At 34.1% G+C, this 22,591-nt stretch overlaps 1 protein-coding gene across 1 annotated transcript in view; it reads left to right on the top strand.

Annotated features, from left to right (window-relative positions):
• Nucleotides 1-22,591, top strand: part of ASPP (Ankyrin-repeat, SH3-domain, and Proline-rich-region containing Protein) — a 99,116-nt gene that overhangs the window by 9,304 nt on the left and 67,221 nt on the right. The window contains exon 2 of the mRNA XM_070107889.1: nt 19,865-19,926. Coding sequence (XP_069963990.1) covers nt 19,894-19,926 — 33 coding nt within the window. The 5' untranslated portion in view covers nt 19,865-19,893. The remainder of the gene's footprint in view (nt 1-19,864; nt 19,927-22,591) is intronic.

The raw sequence follows: 22,591 nt of genomic DNA, 5'->3' as shown, positions 1-22,591 counted from the left end.
TAATCCATAATCTATAATCTATAATCTATAATCTATAATCTATAATCTATAATCTATAGTCTACAATATATAATCTATAATCTATAATCTATAATCTATTATATATAATCTATAATCTATAATCTATAATCTATAATCTATAATCTATAATCTATAATCTATAATCTATAATCTATAATCTATAATCTATAATCTATTATATATAATCTATAATCTATAATCTATAATCTATAATCTATAATCTATAATTTATAATCTATAATCTATAATCTATAATCTATAATCTATAATCTATAATCTATAATCTATAATCTATAATCTATAATCTATAATCTATAATCTATAATCCATAATCTATAATCTATAATCTATAATCTATAATCTATAATCTATAATCTATAATCTATAATCTATAATCTATAATCTATAATCTATAATCTATAATCTATAATCTATAATCTATAATCTAAAATCTATAATCTATAATCTATAATCTATAATCTATAATCTATAATCTATAATCTATAATCTATAATCTATAATTTATAATCTATAATCGTTAATCTATAATCTATAATCTATAATCTTTAATCTGTAATCTACAACCTATAATCTATCACCAATCTATCATCTCTTTGTAAGAATAAATGTTTAGGGTTCTTAGCATAATGTCTTCATCAAGCTAACTCTTAGGTAATTGTGCATTGGGTATAAAAACTAGAAATCAGAAAAAAAAATTTAACTACAATACAAACAAATGCTCAATCTCCTGCAATTAAAGTAAAATTACTACAAAAGCAAGTAAAGCTTTCAGTGAGCCCGAAGAAGTCTTTCAACTTATAAATTGTACTTACCGTGGCTAAATGGACTAAGTGACTGACTGACTGATTGCTGTTGCTGCGACGATTACTATGACTTAGTGGTACGCAGTTGACCCAGTCTGTGGCAATAAACCGCAGACGCTTCATCAGTTTGACTGCCAAAGCCGTACTGCTGACAGGCTAGAAACCGAGAAGCGCTCATATTACGGCCAAATGCATATAATATGTGGGTTATATAGTAAACAAGTATAGCTACTTGTAACAGATATGTATAAATGTAAATATATATATATATATGTTTGTGTATATGTGTTATAGTAAATATATATACTCATGTTTTATGAAATAAAAAGCATATGCTTTGAGCGCACTTAAAACGCTTGTTTCACAAAATGGTGTCAAAAAATAAAAAACAATAAAAAAGTTGGCAGCTGCAATTCACTCGCATCGGAAATCGGCAGATGCGCCGAACGTCATTCGCCCCGCAATGCATTTCGCACTCGACTCGACTCACACATTTCCCGCATTCACACGCGTGACCCTCACTACATTTCATTTGTCTGACAGCAGCTATTATACTCACACATACATACATATGTACAACCGTATATGTGTTTTTAAATAAAAAAACGCTTCCCGCTGCTGTTTGCGCTGTTTGTAGGGGGCGTACATTTCATTTCATACCATTTTTGGCCAGCCAAAACTCATGTTTTCATTTTTTCCCATATCCACTTTAAATTTATCTCTTTAGTTTTGGGTTCAAAAACGTTTCTACTTTAATGGCTTATAATGTAATGGGGTTTGTTTTCACACATAATTATAGTTGGCGCAGCAAATTTTGTTGGCATTTTATTGCAGACACAAACGCATAAATATGTCTATACTTTTTTATATAAATATGTGTATAAGTAAAACTTTTGACTTGAGTCAGCGAAAAATATATTAATATATACAGCTAGCTGTAAAGGCGTTGAATTTATGCGCTCTTATTATTACACTACTGTAATAAATTAACAACGCTTCGAAATTGGAAGCGGAAGTCTCAGCCTCTCTGACGGCAGTGGCTAAATGCAAATATAATTAGTCAAAATTTGTTAGAATAAATTGGAGTTGAAAGTTCACTGTACAAGGTTATACTCGCTTAATTGGCGAAAACTTGAACTGAATGAAATGAAGTGAGCTCGATGCTAATAAAGTTGGGAGGCTTAGATCAAGGCTACTAGCCGAGATTTGAGAAACTATTTAGCTGAGGAAGCTCCTTGCCTCAGTTTCCATTTTATGATGAATATTAAATTTATAATTTGTTTTCATTTGAAATTAAGTTTTTTTTTTAAAAGAACGTGTTTTTCTCGTGTCACTTTGTATGACCTTCATCAACTTCTCTACTTTTAAATAAACTGTGTATATAGAGACACGGCTTGCCCGAGTTACTCTCACTCGCTCTCTCAACAAACATAATTTGGAGAGATATTAACGGTGCACGAAAAGGTTTTTACCAGCGCTTTCGGCTTGCTATTATTAATTTTTGAAACAAAATAGTTATTGCTCCTTTGGAGACCTATCATTTATACATTCTTATAAAAATGTACCTTTATTGACGTAGGCAAGGCTTACGCGATTAAAGCCGAGTTAAAAACCGCGAACGAGTCATTTCTTCTTTCCGAGTACAGCCAGATCCTTTTTCACCTGATCTCCCCAACGGAGTGAAGATCTTCTTCTTTCTCTGCTTCCACCGGCGTGTACTGAATCCAATACTTTCAGAGCTGGAGTGTTCTTATCCATCCGTACAACGTGACCCAGCCAGCGTAGTCGTTGTTTCTTCATTCGCTGAACTATGTCAATGTCGCCGTATATCTCATACAGCTTATCGTTCCTTCGACTGGGGTATTCTCTCGACAACTCCGTACACCGAAAATTGATTTTTTTTAATGGAATGTTCTGTCACTTTATATCATAGTTGTATGTAGAAGAACTCTACAAATTGTTACGTTTTTTTTAGCGAAAAGTATATAAAATTTCCAACCTTTAAGAAGTCGCTTAGCATTACTTCGAAAAAACACTTTTTGCAGTCTGCTCCATCTCATGTCCCAATATTCACAACTAATAAATTATGTTCAAGAAATCAGATTTTATTTTCTTATATAAATTTTGAATTACACTCTGATAAACGTCAATAATGATTACAATTGTTCTTCCAGTAAAACCTAACAAGAAGCACTAGTACAACGATTTGAATCGTGGAATACAATTTAAAATAAGTTGTATAGGAATCCTTTCAGTATAAAATTGCCTGAAGAGCAATATATTTTATAAGCATTTAATTTGTAAAAAATCACCCAAAAAACTGCACTCGAACTCCTTAACACACTAAACGAAATATAAGGGATCTTGCAATAAGGACTTGTTGAGCAGAAAGTGGAATTAAATGCAAGCGCTATTATTGCGAAAATATTGTTTTATTGACTTTTGTTATTGAAAAATGTGCGTCCGTATAAATGTTTTGATTTTTGTATTTCAAATTAGATTATTCCCGGTCTCAGCTAAGTTTTGGAAGATAATTAACTTCATCACTATAATAATGAATAATATTTTTCAAATTGTCCTAGAGGAAGTTCATAGAGAGTTCAATGTGTCACTTGCAGGCGGTTAGTTACGATAGGCGATTCTCAGCAAAGGTATTTATGAAGTCATGAGAAGTCCTATACTCGCCTGAAATCGCCATACAACAGATTATTTTTTAGGATTTCCAATTTAAGGAAAAAAGGTGAAAAAACTTAACGATTTTAGTGACTACTAATTGAATATCGGACACTAAGAGAATATTAACTAGATTCTTACGCATATTTTCATGACCTCGGCAGAATTTTCAACTTTTCTCAGCCACAATGAGAATCAATCGTACCAACTCAATGGAAACCCCCTCTATTTACACACTTTCTACTCTAACACTCTTTTATATACTTAGATAGGATATGGTGTGTAAAGTATTCACACATTTCACGCGGAAAAATAATACTCACCGAACTTTTTCACAGAGAAAAAAGTGGGTGAAAAGGCGACACAAAAAACCGTTAAAAATTGAAAATGCATGGAATTAAAAAAAGCCATGAATGATGGCGAATGAGTTTCATTGTCAGCGTTGGCAAAAAACGACTGGCTTTTGTGTAGAAAATCGCGTAACGGCGGCGACCTCTTTTTATTTGTCATTTTTTTTACCGACAAACGAACCTCTTACTTCGCGCGTAGTTATAGTTTATCACACTATTGTTGTTGTTATTTTCGTATGCAACGCCTTACACACCGGTATAGCAATCATCGGGAGGAGGACTTTCCTTTCATTTTCACCACAATACACATGACAGTATGTCTGCGGCTACACAAGTTTGTCTCTTGGAGTGTATGCGTGTATATGTTTGCGTACGTGTGCTTTACAAAGGAAATGAAAAGCGCGAAAGTAAACACTTTGACAAGCGGAAAAGTATGTTACCGCCAAACGGCGCGGTGTCGGTGCGACTGAGTTTGTGGTGAGACGAGCAAACTTTGCCAATAAAAAAAAAACAAACGATGAACAACAATAACAAGACAAGTAACAATGAAAGCTTAATAACGGGTAATGAAAGCAACGGTCCATGTAGGGTACCATTTCTTGCCACATCATGCCCTAACTGACCCATTGCGGATTAGATACTTTTTTCTGCTTCTGCTATCATCGAAAACCGCATTCTAACTGAACTGCTGCTCAGGCTTGTTGGCTCCGACTGTTAGTTTAACAACTAGAAACCTCTTGCCCTTGTGTCCTCTTATTTTCTCGAACTCTAATGATTAGCGTGGAATTCAGTAATTTGTAATCACCAGTAAGCATTACTAGCATGCGGTTCTCCAATCATTTTTGCTTTGAGCCTTCTTTAGAGCTCCTAAAAACTGTTGGATTCAGTTTGGGAAGATCTTCCGAACTCTTCTACTTCTATAAGATTAACGCGCTGTTAAATATTTTGTAGAGCTTTTTCATTTATTTGTTTTGTCATCAAAAAATTGTAGGCTCTTTCTTAAAATATAGTTAAAAAATGTTTGGTTTACGAGTAGAAAACACGCTTAGTGGCATTCGACAAAAAATGTGCACGAATTCAGATATTGAGCAGGATTAACGAGCTCCTCTAACCACTTCTCTATTGGTGCTAGTAGATTGCCGAGGCAAAAGGGTTTTTAATTGTCATATTATACTTACTGTATAGGGTGCTTTAAACTAGTGATCTAAAGAAGTAACGAACGTCATATACAAACTATTTTCATTAACTATACATAACATTAACCAAATTTATCCATAGCACATAGCTTCAATAGAAAATCTTTCCACGAATGCGACAAATAAAAAAACATTTGTGCGAAATTTCAGATCGTTATCTCAAAAACTGAGCGACTAGTTCGCGTATACCAGGGGTATCCAACGTTTCCTTTTGGATGTTACAAACTTCGTGGCAAACTTAATATACCCTGTTCAAGGTAAAATATGATAGATCTGCATTTTTCCTACAGGGCTAGTTGCAGCAACCGTTACATACAAACAGCATGTCGCGTTCAAAAGCGTGCTTATGTGTGAGCCTTAGTGTGTTTATTCACTGGGCTTTTCAGTGATTTTTTATAGCTTAATTGTTCAGCAAAGTTTTTTTTTTTCTTCAGTCTACATGTTTTTGGCATTTTCGCAACAATTTTTTCCATCGCGCAGTACCGACAAAAACTATTGAACCGTATCATAAGTACATGTTACGCTTTGTGTAGCGTCTTTTTGTCTCACATAGCATTTATAGTCCGCTTATTTCAGGGGATTTTTCCGCTTTTGTCAAAACCTATTAATTTTACTATGGTTTTTTTTCATCACTTTTATTTTACAAATTGCATATATCAATATTTTATCAATGCTATTTGGCGCTGCGCTGAAAAAATTCGGAGAAATTATTTTAAATTGAATTTTTAAAATCGGCGTCAGGCATTTTTGCAATAACAATTAATGCGTCGGAATTTATAATAAACGTTGACATATCCATAAAACTGCAGTTTTTATGTGTAGTCTTAAAAATGTTTGCTGGCTTAATTAAGTTCGCATTGTTTTCCCCTATTAAAGTTAATACATTTTGATAAAGTCATTAATTTGCTTTGTTGGGGGTATTTTATATGAGTTTGCAGCAGTTATATTAGGTGACAAATTTTAATTGAATGATGGTATTAATTTTTAATGGAAAATATGAAGTTTAATAGCACTCTTTTGATGCATTGTCCGTCATTTTTGAGGACATTAACGCATCAAATTTATTATTGTTATTTTGAATTTTAAAATATGAGGTTTCAAATAAAATTTAGGGAATAATATTACAGATATATTTAAATAACAATTCCAATAAATTTAGTTCAATATCCACAAATCATATATCTAGAAACTCGAGTTTATTGGCCGTTTCGTGTTAAACATTAAACACTACTCTTGAACACGGTTACATGGTGTATAAAAAACTCGTGTTTATTAGTTCTTTTGATGTGAAACATTAAACATATTTTCATAAACACAAAGTTTAGCATACACATATTTTCCTTTTATCTCGACTTAAACACCGATCATAATACGGACTGCTATGACAGTTTAATGGTGTATGTTCGCACTGCATATAAACCTTTGTTAAAACAAAAACCTTCAACTTAAGTTTTTGGTACAAACTGAAAAAGTAAGAACAGATATTAAGTTTCGTTCACTGATAATACATGAGATTAGAATTTACCACTGATATTTTTAACGCTCAAAATTACTTATTTAGGCTGTAAATCCCTACCTGGCTTTTCAGAGATCTATGTCCGTTAGAATCCAATTGAATAATTTAGCGAAGTCGCCGATAGCGTTGTTGAGCATTATTTATGTGTATGGAATTCTGAAACTGAGGCCGTATGTCGGTCATAAATTTGGGTCCATCCTAAAACATAAAAGCAAGCAAAATGCTCTTGTGTGAACGAGTTTCGAGCTTTTTCAAACATTTTGCTCGAAACCCTCAAGCTCGCCACACAATACTCTTTACTCGGTCAAACATAGTATTCTTCCAGCTTTCATTTATGTAATCAATTTACTCATTCGTTTCATAGTTTAGTCGGCTGCTGTAGCTTTTGTGAGGTTATGCACTATGTGAACTCATTAGTGATGCGTAAATGTGTAGATTGTGTGCGGTTGTTTGCTAAGCTGAATTGCAAAGTTTTTAACGCGAAAATAATTACGGTTCTAGAATATCATTATACAATTTCCCTACAATACTAACAACAATAATTGTAATCATAATCATACCTTTAATGGCGCAATTGAGAATTGCGGTTGGCATTTTAATGTACTCTTAATGAATAGTAATATATATGTATATATATACTTATGTGCATATATGAAATAAATAACAAAAACAACCAGATTAGATAAACCAACTCGACTGATTGAGAGTGTAATCGCATTAAACGAATATATCAATTTATAATTTATTTAGGATATTTGTGTTTATTTTTTAAATATTGTAATTTGGCCTATTCGATTTTTCTGCGGTTGAAATTCTGTGTAAACAAGTATTTGTGGATTTATATATTTGTTTAGCTTTTATATGGATTTATATTTAAATTTTTACCTATGAATTGGGGTGGTCTCCAATAAGAAAATTTAAGACTTATTAAATCTTTATGGTGCTAATCGCCATAACTGTGTAAGATAGCACATATAGGGCGTGGTACTTCACTGAAGTTGTTGAGATGTGTCTCAAAGGGTATTTTGGTAAACCTGACGTGTCTAACCGCAACTGAAATTAATTTCAATTAGCTCTGGAAATATATGATTCGAACACAAAACCGGTATAAATTACTTATACTGGTATATTAAAATAAACGCTACTGATTCGTTAGAAACTGTTCTGAAAAAGTTGAGGAGTGGTACATCAAACATATAACTGGTATAAATCACTTAATCTTCATTTCCTGTATGTCCCACTGGAGCATAGGGCCTCTCTACTATAGAATTCGTGTTAATGTGGCAGGAAATTTTACACCTCCAATACCATTGTGTAGGCTGCCGAAGCAGCGAGACTTCTCGATGCACGGTAACCCCTTGGAGGCTTGTCAATCTTGATCCATGTGTAAATCACATGAACTGGTATAATTAAATATAAATTATATATTCGGCCGATTTAAATTATTATTGGATATTAGAAAGTTAAGCAAATAACTGGTATAAATAACCAAAACTGGTATAACAAAATATATAACACTGTCGATTCTAAGATTGTGTAGATAGTCGTATACTAAAATATAAACTGCCTTCGGCTCGAAGCATATTGGGCATGATCACCCAGACTGGGTGAATAGAAACTGCCATCCATTTGGTAGATTTTTTTGTATTTTTATAATTGAACTACATTTCATAAACTGGCATTAAGCAATATAAACTATCTTCGACTTGATATGTTAGATTGTGGAGCCTAGCAAACCGAGTAAATAACTGGTAGAAATTATTTAAACTGACATAAAGAAATTAAAACTTATTTTTAAAAAGAATTTTAGATTGTGGAGAGGGCAATCGAATAAAATCACATAAATAAGCTGTTATAAATATATAAACTGGTATAAGAAAATTCGATAGATTGCAGAATTTAACAAGTTAAAACAATAACTGGTATAATCACACAACTGGTATAATCAAATAGATATTTTTTCACAGCCTGATAGGCTGTGTATACTGTAAACCGAGCAAATAGCTGGTATAAATTACTTACACCGGCATAATCAAATAGTGTTAGAATTACTAGCGCTTATACCACTTCAATCAGGTATTCACATACACTCTCAAATACGAAATCACCGCGATTACCTTATAGTTGCTTTCACATGTGCAATTTTGAAGAATATTGTTGAGCTCTTATACCTTGAGGAGTCCTGGTGAAGCGAACACGCCTTATATACGCAACCAGAGCACATTAGAGAGTAGGAAATTCGAAATTTTTTTTTACATTTAAGGATCACCCTACTAACAACATATGCATTGATGTAACTTTGAATACTTATAGAGGAACACATATACATATGTATATTCCCTACATAAACAAATGCATTCATTCAATATTTCTTTTATTTGAATTTTTAATATTTCGCCGGTCATATATATTTCACGGCTCGCATATTTATCAACTTCATCGTAGTGCCGTTTTCCACCGATATGCGATTCAATTACCGCACAAATAATTTATTTATACTATATTTGATGCATCAATGAGTGCAGTGGATAAATCAAATGAAAATTGTATTTTCAAATATTCACATCCGCACACATATGTATGCATGTATGTGTGTTTGTTTGCGCAAATTAACGCGCCAAGCTAGCAGGCCCATTTTGTTTACCGGCATACATCATTTGATTATCGCCAGCGAAACGAGAAATCCGCCGATGTAATTACACGCATACAAACACACCTAGGTATACATATATTGGCACATACTAATATTTGTATGAAATTATGGATGGAGGCACGTGAATTACTCGTGCTTATATACCTTTGGATGCGCACTTTGTACTTACACAATGCATTTGTGGAATTTCAATGCTTTTAGTTGCAAACACACATACGCCCATACATATAACTATAGCTATATAAGTAGGTTTGTATGTTTGCATGCAAATTGCTATGTTTACCTACTTGCCCGCATTCGGTGTCAGTGGGTGCGTGCAGCTGATCGGCATTTGCACTTTGCATAAATGTTTGGCATAAACACTGGTTAAATAGCATAACTAAACGCATAATACTCATGACCTAGTAGTTATACCCATAACCACATACATAAATATCCTACAAGAACAGTGACAGTCATCTGACCGGTCATATGACAGTCACAGCTGAAAAAATTTTGTCAGCGCGCAGAACAAAGTTTCTATAATTTTCTTAAGGACCTTGTGCAAAAACTGATGTAAACAAACGTATGTGTGAGAGTTTGCATCTCTCTTTAATACATAGATATTCGGAATTGATTCACTATATATCTATACTGCTCACTCTCATGTCTTTTTCTGAGACATTGCTGACCATCATAGCTGAAAATTGTCAGTTATGACTGTAAATCTATCACAAGTGAAAAATTCATTTGCGCAGTAGATAATATAATTTTTATTTCTTTAATAAATTCAAAATTTGTAATTAAAATTAGTTATAATAATATACAATATACAAAAATAAAATAAAAATATATTTACAAAAATAAATTTTGAAAAGAAATTTTCACTTAATTCTATGGTTGTTCCTCTCAAAGGCTCTGTTGTACGTGTTTCTTTAGTTCGTGAATATTTCGAAATATTTGAAAATGCGGAAATAAAAATGAAAATTAACTAAAAATATAATTTTATTTGAAACTTAATAATAACTTGCTTATATTATATTTGAAAACTCCTTCGTTATCTATTTATTTTTAATAAAACAAAAATTGTTATTGCACGGAAGCACGCAACACTTTTGGTTTATCGCACGAAATAACAGCTACATAGGTATTTCACAACTTCGCGAAACTTCTATGGAAATGTATACTGTTTCTTTTCAACGTATACAAAATTTGCTTTTGGAAAAATCGTAAACATTGGCAGTCATTTTACTGTTCATATGACTGTCAGTACAGACACAATAAATGTGAGTGCATTGGTGAACCCATCAGCAGTTTCTTGTAGGGTACATACAAATGTATAGCTATAGACTTATATACAAATTTCATACTCGAACGCATACATCTATAAAATTTTCAAAATATGCATGAAAATTTAGGGTTTGAAATCCTTACGGAATACGCAGCGCAACTATTGTCCATGTGAGAGACTTTCAGAGCAATTACGATAACGCAATAAATTTTTCATTCTCAGTTGGGGAAATATTAACAAAAATTAGTTATCTGTTTAATTTTGAATAATTCTCAAGAATATATATTGGAGAAGGCTAAGAACGTCCTGTGCGCCAAAGAAGTTTGAAGCGAAAGCATTATTCAATGAATATTGCTGCCAAACATAAGACGAGTTCGCAGAATATTTGGAATTCACTCAAGATACATTTAAAAGTAGTCGCATACATTCACAGGCAAGGAAATTGGGTGTCACACGAATGTAAGCAAAGAGATGTTGAAATACAAATTTACATGTCAGAAATACTGCTTGAATATTACAAAAGAAGTCGCTTTTTCATCGGTTTGTGACTGGTAATTCAAAACTGATCCAATAAAACAACCCTAAATACAAAAAATAGTATGTTATAATCTTGGCTAACCAACCAAATCAACGGCAAGCCGAATATCTATGACGCCAAAGTAATGCTCGGTTTTTGGTGAGGTCAGAGATGGTTGCTGATGAGTTTCTAAAACCGGATAAAACCACTAATGGGGAAAGCCACTGAGAACAACTCATCAAATTGAAACGAGTGATTGCAAAAAAACACCCAACATTTGTAAGTAGACACGAAGCAATAAATTTCCGTCATGACAAATTTCGGCCTTTAAGGTGTTATAATAATAACCCTCTGAGTATATAGCTGCTAAAAATTAACACATCATAAATCGAAGTTTTGGTTTATTAAATTTTTTTTCTCAGTTAAGCTTAGTCTGGTAGTATTTCAATACTATTCTAAAAATCTTAACGCTATTCAATATTTGCTAAATCGTTTTATAAAGTGATAAATTAATTACAGTCTTTTAAGCATATTTTTGTCATGGAAAAGTTTCTCATATTATATAAACCATCAGACGTTCGTGTGCGGCTAAAAACTTGTAGAACCCTCACTGTCAGCACATATAGTCAAGGCGTTCAATATAAATAGGAAAACCTGACCACTCACTTAGCTAAGAACATATATATATATATAGTTTAAAAAATTTTTGCTAGACATATGTGTCTGTAAGCTTTATTTATATATTGTACTTTATTACCTATAAGATTTATGTAGTTACATAACCCTGTACCTGTTTCTTTATTCAAAACTCTTCGAAAGCATTTAGTAATAAAGAATCTTGGGCACCCCTCTCATTTTAGCTGCTAAGTAAAGATGATTGGTAAAGTGTCGGAATATTATCAAAAGTATAAATCCTACTTTAAAGCCACCCACATAAACCTCTTATGCATTAATAGTTATATACAAACATATGTATAAGCATCATAAACCTTATACCTTCTAAATAACCTCACACAATCAAATTTATGTCGCCAATGTTATTTCCTTTGTGTGCAATTTCCTACCACTTCATCCGATTGCTTTGGTTAATTAGAGTAAAGGTCAGCCAACTGAAACACAGACATTTGATATTTAGATTTTTTTGCGACATTATCTTGATTGTGTGTGGTCAAATCTAATTTCACACTTAATTGAGAAATTTTCCTTTTTGGAGCATAACATAGAATATTCGTAATTACGAGCAAGAATGCATAAATATTACCGATTCCATTACTGACTTGGGTACAGTAGTATTTGACTGATGCTTTAGAGTAATTGCTCTACTAAAATGGGGTTGAAGTTATTAGGATAGCCATTTTATAACTGTACGATTAACGGTTTGGGGAAATTTTTATATCAAGTTTCTCATACTTGTAGAAGCATGAATGTTTCTTTGTGGTGGATTGAGTTGTAACGGCCTCTTTAGAGTGAGTTGAAAACAATATTTGTGTGTGTACAGGTTTAACGAAGCTTGTTGAAAATTGGTTAATCACATATGTTAATGTGTGAGAAATTCAATTAGACTTTAAATTTATAAGTAATAAATGAATTTTGCCTAGATTTTAATTACTTAAATTACGATAAATTGTTCAGATCTGCCCACTATAGCATAAAGCTGCCATACAAACTTATGGGTCGAAAGCAAGTCCTAGTAGTGAAAACTTGTATGAGCAACCTTGCATTTTAAATCAATTCACACGGAATTCAAAAACTCATTGTTCCCCCTCGTAAATGCAGGAAAGTATTTCTTTTGCATTTATGTACACTCGTGTGCACACAAAAGTGATAAATTTCTGTCGTAAAATTGATTGAAATATTAATTAAAAGCTTGTGAAATTTCAATTTTGATTTCCTCTTTCAAAATGAGCTTAAATGTGTGTGTGAACTGCAGCAGTCATTCAATTAGAAAGTTAAGCGTCTTTTAATTAAAAATTTATTAGCCAACGATTAAAACTGCTTAATTTGAAGTTTAAAGAAGAAGAAGACACAAAAACTAGTTATATATTTTACCTAAATGTTCATTTAATTTTCTTCTTAAAGTAGTTTAAACTTTAAACAAATTCAATATATAGAAGTTATTGTTATCGAAATTAAGCCGCTTAAATGTTTTTATCCCCAGATTGATTTGAAAAAATCTAAGACACCACCTATGTACATGCTTGATATTTACATAACTGTAAACGTTTTCACATAAATTTAAAATTTACCACCAACGCACGGTGTGTACAGCAACAGCATAGACGCATGTGAAAATGTTTAAGTCCGAGCAACTGATAAGCTGCCACACACGTGCTGCCTTTGTGGGTGTCATAAAAGCAGCGAAGAGAAGAGAAATTGAGAGCAAAAAATGAAGAAACGAGGGAAAAATGCACATTTGAAGCAGAAAATAATTTTAGGAAATCTTCATAACGCATTCATTCATAATATCGCTTGCACTTACACCCACATACACACTCATTTCATATAGCAGCTGCTTTGAGGATGTATACAGTTATGACACACTTACATACAAACATATTAAATAACAATGACAACTGACAGTGATAAATGATGCAGCCGAAGGCATAACTAATACTTAACTAACTTGAATTGCCACCTGGCGGCTTGAGTGAGGAACTTAGCAGGTGTAGTTTAATAAAGAAATCAAATAAAAAGTAAATAAAAATCAATTAAATGATTTGCCTTTGGTTGAACCGTTAACACTGAATTGAAATGGATTTTATTTTATAATATCAACTGACTCTTATGAGTTTTGAGTTACAACTGAGAGGCAATAAAATTGAGTGAAGTTCGTTAAGAGCATTATTATGCTGTAAATAACACATAAATTGTGGGAATTTCAATAACATTGCTCAGATAATATTTATGTATGTAAATTTGGAAGGTTTTTAGTACAACAACCGTTTTTGTATTTGACATAATGTATTATAATCAAGAGAAAATACCTTAAGATCAGCCCTATGAGAGAAATCTATCATTTCCGATGCTTATTGGAAAACAATTTTGCATATTGCGTGCTCGAATTATTTTTAGCTATTTTTCTATTTCATTTGTATATCTGTAAATACGTCTGATCAACTGTGATCCGCACTGACGATAATACAAGTAGAGATTTGCATTAATCACATACACTCACAAAAGCTCAGCACTCTGATGAATTCCATGAACGTGCTAGGCGCTCTTGACGTGATGTGATCCAATGGCCTTAAGCATGCGTCTACAGATCGTTGTATAATCTAAAATCATGTGCTCAGGAGCTTCCGGTTCTAAGACGCAAAACCGGCAGTTTACCTATACAAGAAGCCATACCCCATTGGACAAATGCTTCTATAGCCTACAGTGCCCAGTGTAGAATGCGACCAGTAGACAGAATTTACCTGGGGTGAGGTTTATCATGTTATTGAACCTTGTAGGGTTGTAATCTCTCATTAGTAGCTTTGCATGGCACAAGCCTGTTGCATGTCGCCAATAACTTTCTCTGCTCACTTTTTCCTCCGTGCGGAGCAGGTGCTTTATGGTGTAGACACCACCTTCCACCAGCGATCTGGTCCCGTCATCCTATAAGCTGCAGCAGAGTGGGCGAGCTCGTTAGCCAGCTCATTGTCGGTTAACTCTTCATGACCTGGCCACCAGATCAGGTGTACACAGGATGTTTTAGGGAAAATATATATGATATAATATATACTTGTATATATGTATAATCATTAACATATATGTGTATACTTTATAGGGTCTCCGGAGTATTCTCTTGTGAAAGCATTTATGCCATGCTTGGTTTTCTAATTTTGTTTTGCTATTCTGCATTACGTTTCGTTAACGTTATGGTATGCTACCATCCAGATGTTTAAAGACATTTTTCACGAATAATATTTTTATGGAATTTGGAAAACAATTTATGTTTAAGTAAAATTATACTATACAATATGCTTTCTTATGTTATGCTTTGTTATGTTACGCCGATATATTATGGTATGTAATGCTAAGTTGTGTAATCTTGTGTTCCATCTTATGTGACGTTTCGTCAGTTTATCTTTTGCTGATTGTTGCTTTGTTATGAAATATTTGTTTCAGTAAAAGAGTTTGGAAACCAAGAAAACTGTGGTATTTCAAAAATAAGATTTACCGTCGATGTCACTGCTTAAAGGGTTACATGGGTTTCACCAAACGCCAAAAATACAATTTTCACTTTTTCTTTTTTTTTCTCCATCCAATATTTAGTTAATGGTCTTAGTTCAAACATGTATTTTTTCTTTTAACTTTTGGTGCTCCTGTCAGGAATTCTGCTGTCAACGCGAAACCACCTTTTTTTCGAGAGACTGCCGGAAATGACGTCGTAATGACCGAGTTTTGAATATTTTCTTTGAAAATTTCACAAAATATTTATCAAATATATATCTTCAGAATAACAGAAACTGTGAATAAAATATTTAATTTTTTATATGAAAAAAAAAAATTTATATTAGGCCGTTTTTTGCTCGACGACACCCATGTAACCACTTAACAGAAATTGATTTTTTTTTCAAAAAATGTGCAGTTAAACTAACTGATATATGAGCCTATATAGTCTGGAATAGTTTCAATAAACATTATGCTTGAGGTTCCTATAATGATATCTCGAGATTCTGAGTGTTGGTAATAGGAATGTCTTTCCGAAATACACACAAACAATAACAATAATCCACTATTATTATTATTATATTTTAAGCAACTCTTGGAATGCCCATTACTATGCAAATATCAGCAATTACAATAATATATATATATATACATATAAATATCTGAATATATACATACATATATACTTACATATATCCAAAAGCGTTTCCAATCCAAACAATTTCCCAACAAGCAACCGCGCAGTCATTGACATTTGAAAGGCCATATATTGAAAAGAAAGTTTTCGGACTTCTCCCAAAAAAAAAAACAAAAACGCAACAACAAGAAAAAAACTTACTTAAATACCAGTTTTAATCGTTGGCAGACATTACCGAAGCTTGGCACGTAGAAAGCGCACGAAGCAATTATCAAACAAAAATTTTGCTTCGACACATGAAATTTTCAAATACACTTCCTTGCGCAATTTCCAAAGCAATCTACCACTTCTTACTGTCAATGTTTTTAACTACAATGCATACAAACACACACACATATATATACCTATAGAGATGTGCATATGTATGTATGTATGTACATTTGAAGCTTAATTGCTGCAGACACTTCGGAGAACGTCAAAGCTGCTGCCGTCCACAATAGTGCCATGGCGCAGCGCAAGCCATGATGAATATGTGACAAGCAGTGTAATTACAACATGTTTGTTTGTGTATGTATGTGTGGGCACACGTATTGCGAATGATCGGAAAATTAAATTGGAAGCTGGTTTTAAATGCAGCAGCAAACCGGCACAAACAATTGCATACTAGTAGTTATATGGCAGTACTTATAGACATACATAGTTGTATATATACACATGCACTTATAGTATAAGCATTAGGGTGGATCAAGAACGAATGTTCTTTTTTTTGCTTCCTACTCTGTAAAAGTGGTTGACAAACACCTCTAAGAAAGCCTCTCCAAATATGTGCTTTTAATTCTAACGGGATGGTGCTCCGCTTAACGGTTTTATATATTATTCTTATTATCGAATAAAAAAATTCATATCTCGCTAACAATATCGTAAAGAAAAGTACCCACTCTAATAAGCATGCATATGGTTGCATGTACTCATATTTGATTTGCGGCTGTTGCAATTGCACAGCTGCAAATGGCAACTGACGATATTTGTTGTTAATTTTTATTGGCATGCTAACATATGTACCCTTATACAAGCATACGTAGATATTTACATACATATACATACACTCATAAACATTTATATGCTTGCATGTCTGCTGTCGTTTAATTTTTTGTTTGAATTAATTACTTGTGTAAACCTCTAATGCATACTTGTATTACATACTGACATGCATACACTTATACATATGTATATATACACGTTATGTACAATATAATTTATGTCTTTTATATCTTTGAGTTTTGACACATGACCATCAAACAGTGATACACACATATATATTTAAGTCCAGCGCAATAACAATTGTCTCATTAAGTTTTATCTGGAAATGTCCATATGTCACTCCTACTATTTTTGATCGCCGCCCCCACACGCGCTTAGCTGGCTACCCTCTCATTACCCCTTCAAGCGTTTATGCCATGGCATGAAGCACGTGTGGCACGCAAGGTTAACGGTATAAAACTGTCATTAACCAAGTATATGTTTTTACAGTTGATGATAAAAATTAAACAATTTTCCGAGTAAACGAAGTTGACTTGCTGCTAGGATGGTTCAAAAAAAAATTTTTTTAAATATGGAGAATGAAAAAATTATTGAATTTAATTTATGTAGTAAAGCCTCAATAGAAAGCTTTTTTTTTAAATACTTTCGTTCTTCAGAACCAGTTAGATCAATGCATTTGTCAAATAAGCTCAATTGGCACACGACAAATGATAGATAAGGCACGAACAAGTATCTAGCGCATAATATTATATATTAACAAGAAACTGCATGAATATGCATAACTATTATAATTTATTATCGTTGCATTAATTTTAATAGCGTATTAAGCTGTTCAAGTTAATGCTAAGAGCAGTTTAATTCATACGAACAGCTCTGATAAAATAATCCATTAGCAGAGAATTGGTAAAAAGTGCTTTCAATAGCAATGTAAAATCAATAATCAATAGTTCCCATCAAATGTTCGAGCGAAGTCTTAAATATATTTCAGTAATCCTATCCCTTCAAGAGTATTATGATTCCGTAATATTCTATTTTGGAAAAGCTACTCTTGAAAGTGGTGTACAAAATACTGGAATAAGTTTTTCGATGCAAGATATCGGAATGCCAATGCAAGACATTTCGTTCTTAAGGGTTTACCAACAAGAACCCATGACATTGTGGGGATGCAACTGCGTTTCCTGAACCAGACGAGGATTCGACTCACCCCAATAGCGGCCATTTCGTATGTTGACAAAGCCATTAAGCCAGAAATGGGCCTAAACTGAAAATATGATTATTCGATGACAATCGTCGTTTACTTTCATCATTGCCAACGCTCAATCGGTAAAGCTATCGCGATTCAAAGATTATAGCGGCTTCATTTCTTGTGCCAACATAATCTTAGACTGTTGCAGTGCCAAATTCAACAGCAAAAACGCCATGTTGTCATCGGAGAGAGACGCAATTGTGCGGATCGACGTTGAACTGATTGATTCGGATTGGCCTCAACACTGTCCTGAACGCCATCGATATTTTCTTCACTACGCGCTTTTATTTGTCGAAAAGATGGCACACTATTGTGGAGATTATAATAATTTTCGAATTTTTCAATTATGCGCGTTCAGTTGGAGCATTATGACGACCGTGTTTGGCGCGAAGAGCTCTTACAGTAGTCACCGAAGAACGTGAATTTGCGCGATAATCTTGAACAATTTTCAAGCGTTGTACCAAAATGAAACGTAACCCGATGTAATGATAAACCTTACTGAACATACTGACAAAATTTGACACAAATCCATAAACAAACATGGCCGCCACAAGCTGTCAAAATCGCCTCATTTCTATTGGTAGACGCCGTATATGCAAAATTTTGTTTTTGAAAAATTACTTTAACATTATTTAACTAATGTTATCATTCGTGAAACCCTTCTACATATTTTTCGTTAGATCTTTAATAAAATTTAGGCAACCTAACCTCACAAAATCTCACATTAGCCCACCGAAATATTATAAGCATCTATTCTTTCTGTTTATTTATTCAAAGTAATTTTAAAATTTCTTTATTGCTATTCAACCTCATGACTGTCACCCGTTCGATAACGAAAATGTATATATGTACCCACTAATAGTGTACATATGTATGTTTCGCCCGCCTCGCTTAATGAGCGACAATTATTTGTATGCAAATTGTGATGAACAAAACTCCCACCCAAATTCAGGAGCAACCCGAAATGAAAAAAAAAATACCAAAACGATTTTTTAAGTGTTGTTTAAATAGCGGAAATGCGTAAGATTAAATCACCGGCAATTATATGCCTTGGTCGCGGGGCTGCCGCAATTCTCAAACTGAAGAGAACGAAGAGCGCATGCGACTTTATCCATGGCATTAGCAATGAAAGCGTTGATTTTGGCGCTGGCGGCGATTGTGGCATGTCAGCTGGACGGTCTGCCATGCAATGGAACGCGTAGCGACGACGTTTCTGCTACGCAACGCTGCTCAAATTCACTCAAGCATGGCAATCCAAGTCAAGCCAAACCAATGCCATTCAAGCCAATCCAATTCAATTGAAGCCGAACCAAGCCGCATCAACAACCATATCGTTGCTGTGAAAATATTTGGCAAGTTTTGAAAGTGCGCCACACCGCAACGTTCCCGCCGCGTCACGTGTTCATGCAAGTGTGCGCGGGCGCGGACGGACATTCATTTTAATTGTTATCAGCAAACGACATTTAAATGCAAATAACTCGTAAAAGTAGCGGCAATAGAAATGACGCCTTCATCGGTGCACCGCCCGTCCATTTGCGCTCCCTCACTCTTTCTCTCTAGTCTTAACTTCGCTGACTGTGCTGTGGTGCGCACGCTACCCGGCCATTTAGCTAATGCCATGTTATGGCGGCACGCAAACCCGCATTTTGTATTTATATTTACTACATTGTCTTTATGTTTGTGTGAGTGTATGTATATGTGTGTGTATATTTGCATTAATTTTTGTTGTATTTAACTTTTCTTTTGTTATTCATTTAATTTGCAGATTGCTGTGCTGCGCATCTACGAGATGGTATGAAGGAGCCGACGAACAACTTGGACGATATTGTAAGTACGCATAACAACAACAAATAAATATACTAACGAGCCTGCCTATAATCACATAGAAATATATATATATACTTATAGTTATAGTTGAGTTGAAATCATCATCAGAATCCTAGTTAAAAGCGGCGCGACAAACACACAAGCAATATGTCGCAAATGCGAGCGCTTGTCGCACCCTGTATGCATAAGCAGTCTCGCGCGCATATAATACTTTTTCATCAACAATGCTTAGCGAAAACAAAAGCAAAAATTTTCTAACAAAAAACACGAAAAATGAGCGCGCAGTGGGGGAAGCATTAGAACAATTGAATTGGGGCAGGATCAAGTTGAAAGTTGAATAAGCATCATAGAGAGAGGGGGAACGCGGGCGCCAGAGAGTGGTTGGTAGAATTAAATAAAAGAAAATGCCATAAAATAATAAAATAGAATGTAATGAAATGGCCAGGCAAGGCGCGCTGGAGCTTTGAAAGACTGCTAGGCGCTGCGCTTTGTTTTAGTTTTACTTGACTTGATGTGACCTCGTGCCGCGCGTCGCGCGCGCATACAAACACGCGCGCACATTATGTACATCGTATAAATTCCAATTTAAATATGTGCGCCCACATGTGTGTGTGTGTGTATGTATGTGGGTATCAATCTGCCAGCCAATTGTGCTAGCATTGCATCAAAGTAGCAGGGCGACTCGCACACACAAATCGCTAACAGAAGAAGAACAAGAAAGGAAAACAAATATTTGTATGAAAATAAGTTTTGTCGTAAAAGCGTTTGAAAATTCTACTCGAACTTGACATTTTTGAGAAATTAGCACCGTTACTGCGACGCGCCGTGCTCTGGCATGCAGATGACAATAATTCCAATGTCTTAACTCAGCGACACACACACACATGCATGTATGTATATATGCGTTTAGTTAGCACTGCTGACAGCTAGCAAAGTCGTTGTGAGTGCCTTGCCTGAAATGGCGCAATTCAACACCTTCTCAGCGCATCAGCAGTCTGTCAGTGGAGAGCGGCGCGCGCCATGCGAACTCGCAGTCAGTAAGTTGGGCGACCATAGCCTATTCTAATCCACTACATACATACTAAAGCTAGTTATAGCTAAAATTTTGTTATGCAAACGTCCGCAAGTCTCAGCGGGCACAATTCCTTTGAGGCTCACTCGGTTGCTCGCGGTTGCCATGCAAAGGCGCGGTTGTGGTTGAATGTACGCAGTGTAGCATACTCTAGGGCGCTATTGCATGTGGGTTCGGTGCTTTGCAGCTTTATTGTTGTAGTAAGTGATAGTAGCAAAACTATTACTTAATTGCATGAAATATTTGCAGTAATTACTAGTTTTAGGACAAAGGTAGACCATACACTACATATATAATGATATTTACTAACTATACAGTAAATATGTACTGAAATCATATCTACCATATATATATTTTTTTTTTAATATCTAGATAAACGGTAATTTCTGTATATCTAGGAACATACTTTTTGGTACTATAGGCAAGTCTGTAGGTAAGCTAGTAAGGGTTCAGAAATGCTATCACATAATGAAATATACTCACTCTATGAGTTTTCGAGGATGGTGCAACAGACCATGTTTGTTTTTACCTTAAAGTACTATAATTTTCTTATTATGATATCACTCTCGTGAGAAGGATCAAAAGTAGGTTAACGAAGTATAAAAAAAATGCATGCGCACGTGAGTTCTCTTCATCTTTCCATACAATTATAAAAAAATCTAGAGCTACTAGTAGTTTACTGTAATTGTTCATTATATCTGTCCGCTAATGAACTTAAGTAATGTCGTTTATTTATGGTATCTGTGAATATACTTACTTCTATGTACATATACATATGTGGGTTCAAAAATGTGGTGGACTACGATCGAATCCGAATTGTTATTGCGTCAGCAATTAATAATATAATGATGATTTCAGTTATTGCTGTTGAGTTTATAATCTTCAGTCAAATATCGAACCCGGTCCGTTACGGGTCTACACACAGTCGTTTTTTTGTGAAAAATTTACACTTCGGCTTACGTAACAAACATATCCAGAAGTTCGTATGAAAATTTCTAGTCGATTGCACTAGTCGTTTCGGAGAAATTTTCCACATCGACTCTGAAACCCGAAACACTGAAAAAAGACGTTTGAAGTTTTGAAAGTCGATTACACTAAGTTAAAAAACTCTTGCAAATACGCTCATATCTCTGCAATTCTTCGTTGGCTTAACTTCAAATATTCGGTAAATATTTTCATCGTATATGCAAGAAGAAACATCGATTTTTGCAGAGAGATGCGTATGAAACATTCCGCACCGATTTACGTGAGATACTTTCTGTTTGCCTTTTTCGTCTTGAAATTTACATGTTAATAGTTAAACATTTCACAATACCAGCCATTATGCAAAAAGATACGACGAAAAATTTGTTGATAATTCAAAAATTCTTAATATTTTTTTTCTACCTAAAATATGATCTCAAATACTAATCTAACAACTCGTACATGTCAAAAGATGTTGGCTCCTTAAGTTTGCCGGTTGCAAGTAGAACCGTGTCACTCAGCGAATCAGACTAACGAATCTCTGCAAAAAAATATTTCGTACTGCTGAGAAGAAAAAGAGGTGACTTGACTAATCATCTTGGTTTACAGATTTAACTTTCATATCTTCTT

The sequence above is a fragment of the Bactrocera oleae genome, chromosome 4 (genome assembly GCF_042242935.1).
Source record: "Bactrocera oleae isolate idBacOlea1 chromosome 4, idBacOlea1, whole genome shotgun sequence".
NCBI classification, from domain to species: Eukaryota; Metazoa; Arthropoda; class Insecta; order Diptera; family Tephritidae; genus Bactrocera; species Bactrocera oleae.
This window is presented reverse-complemented; position numbering and strand designations above follow the sequence as displayed.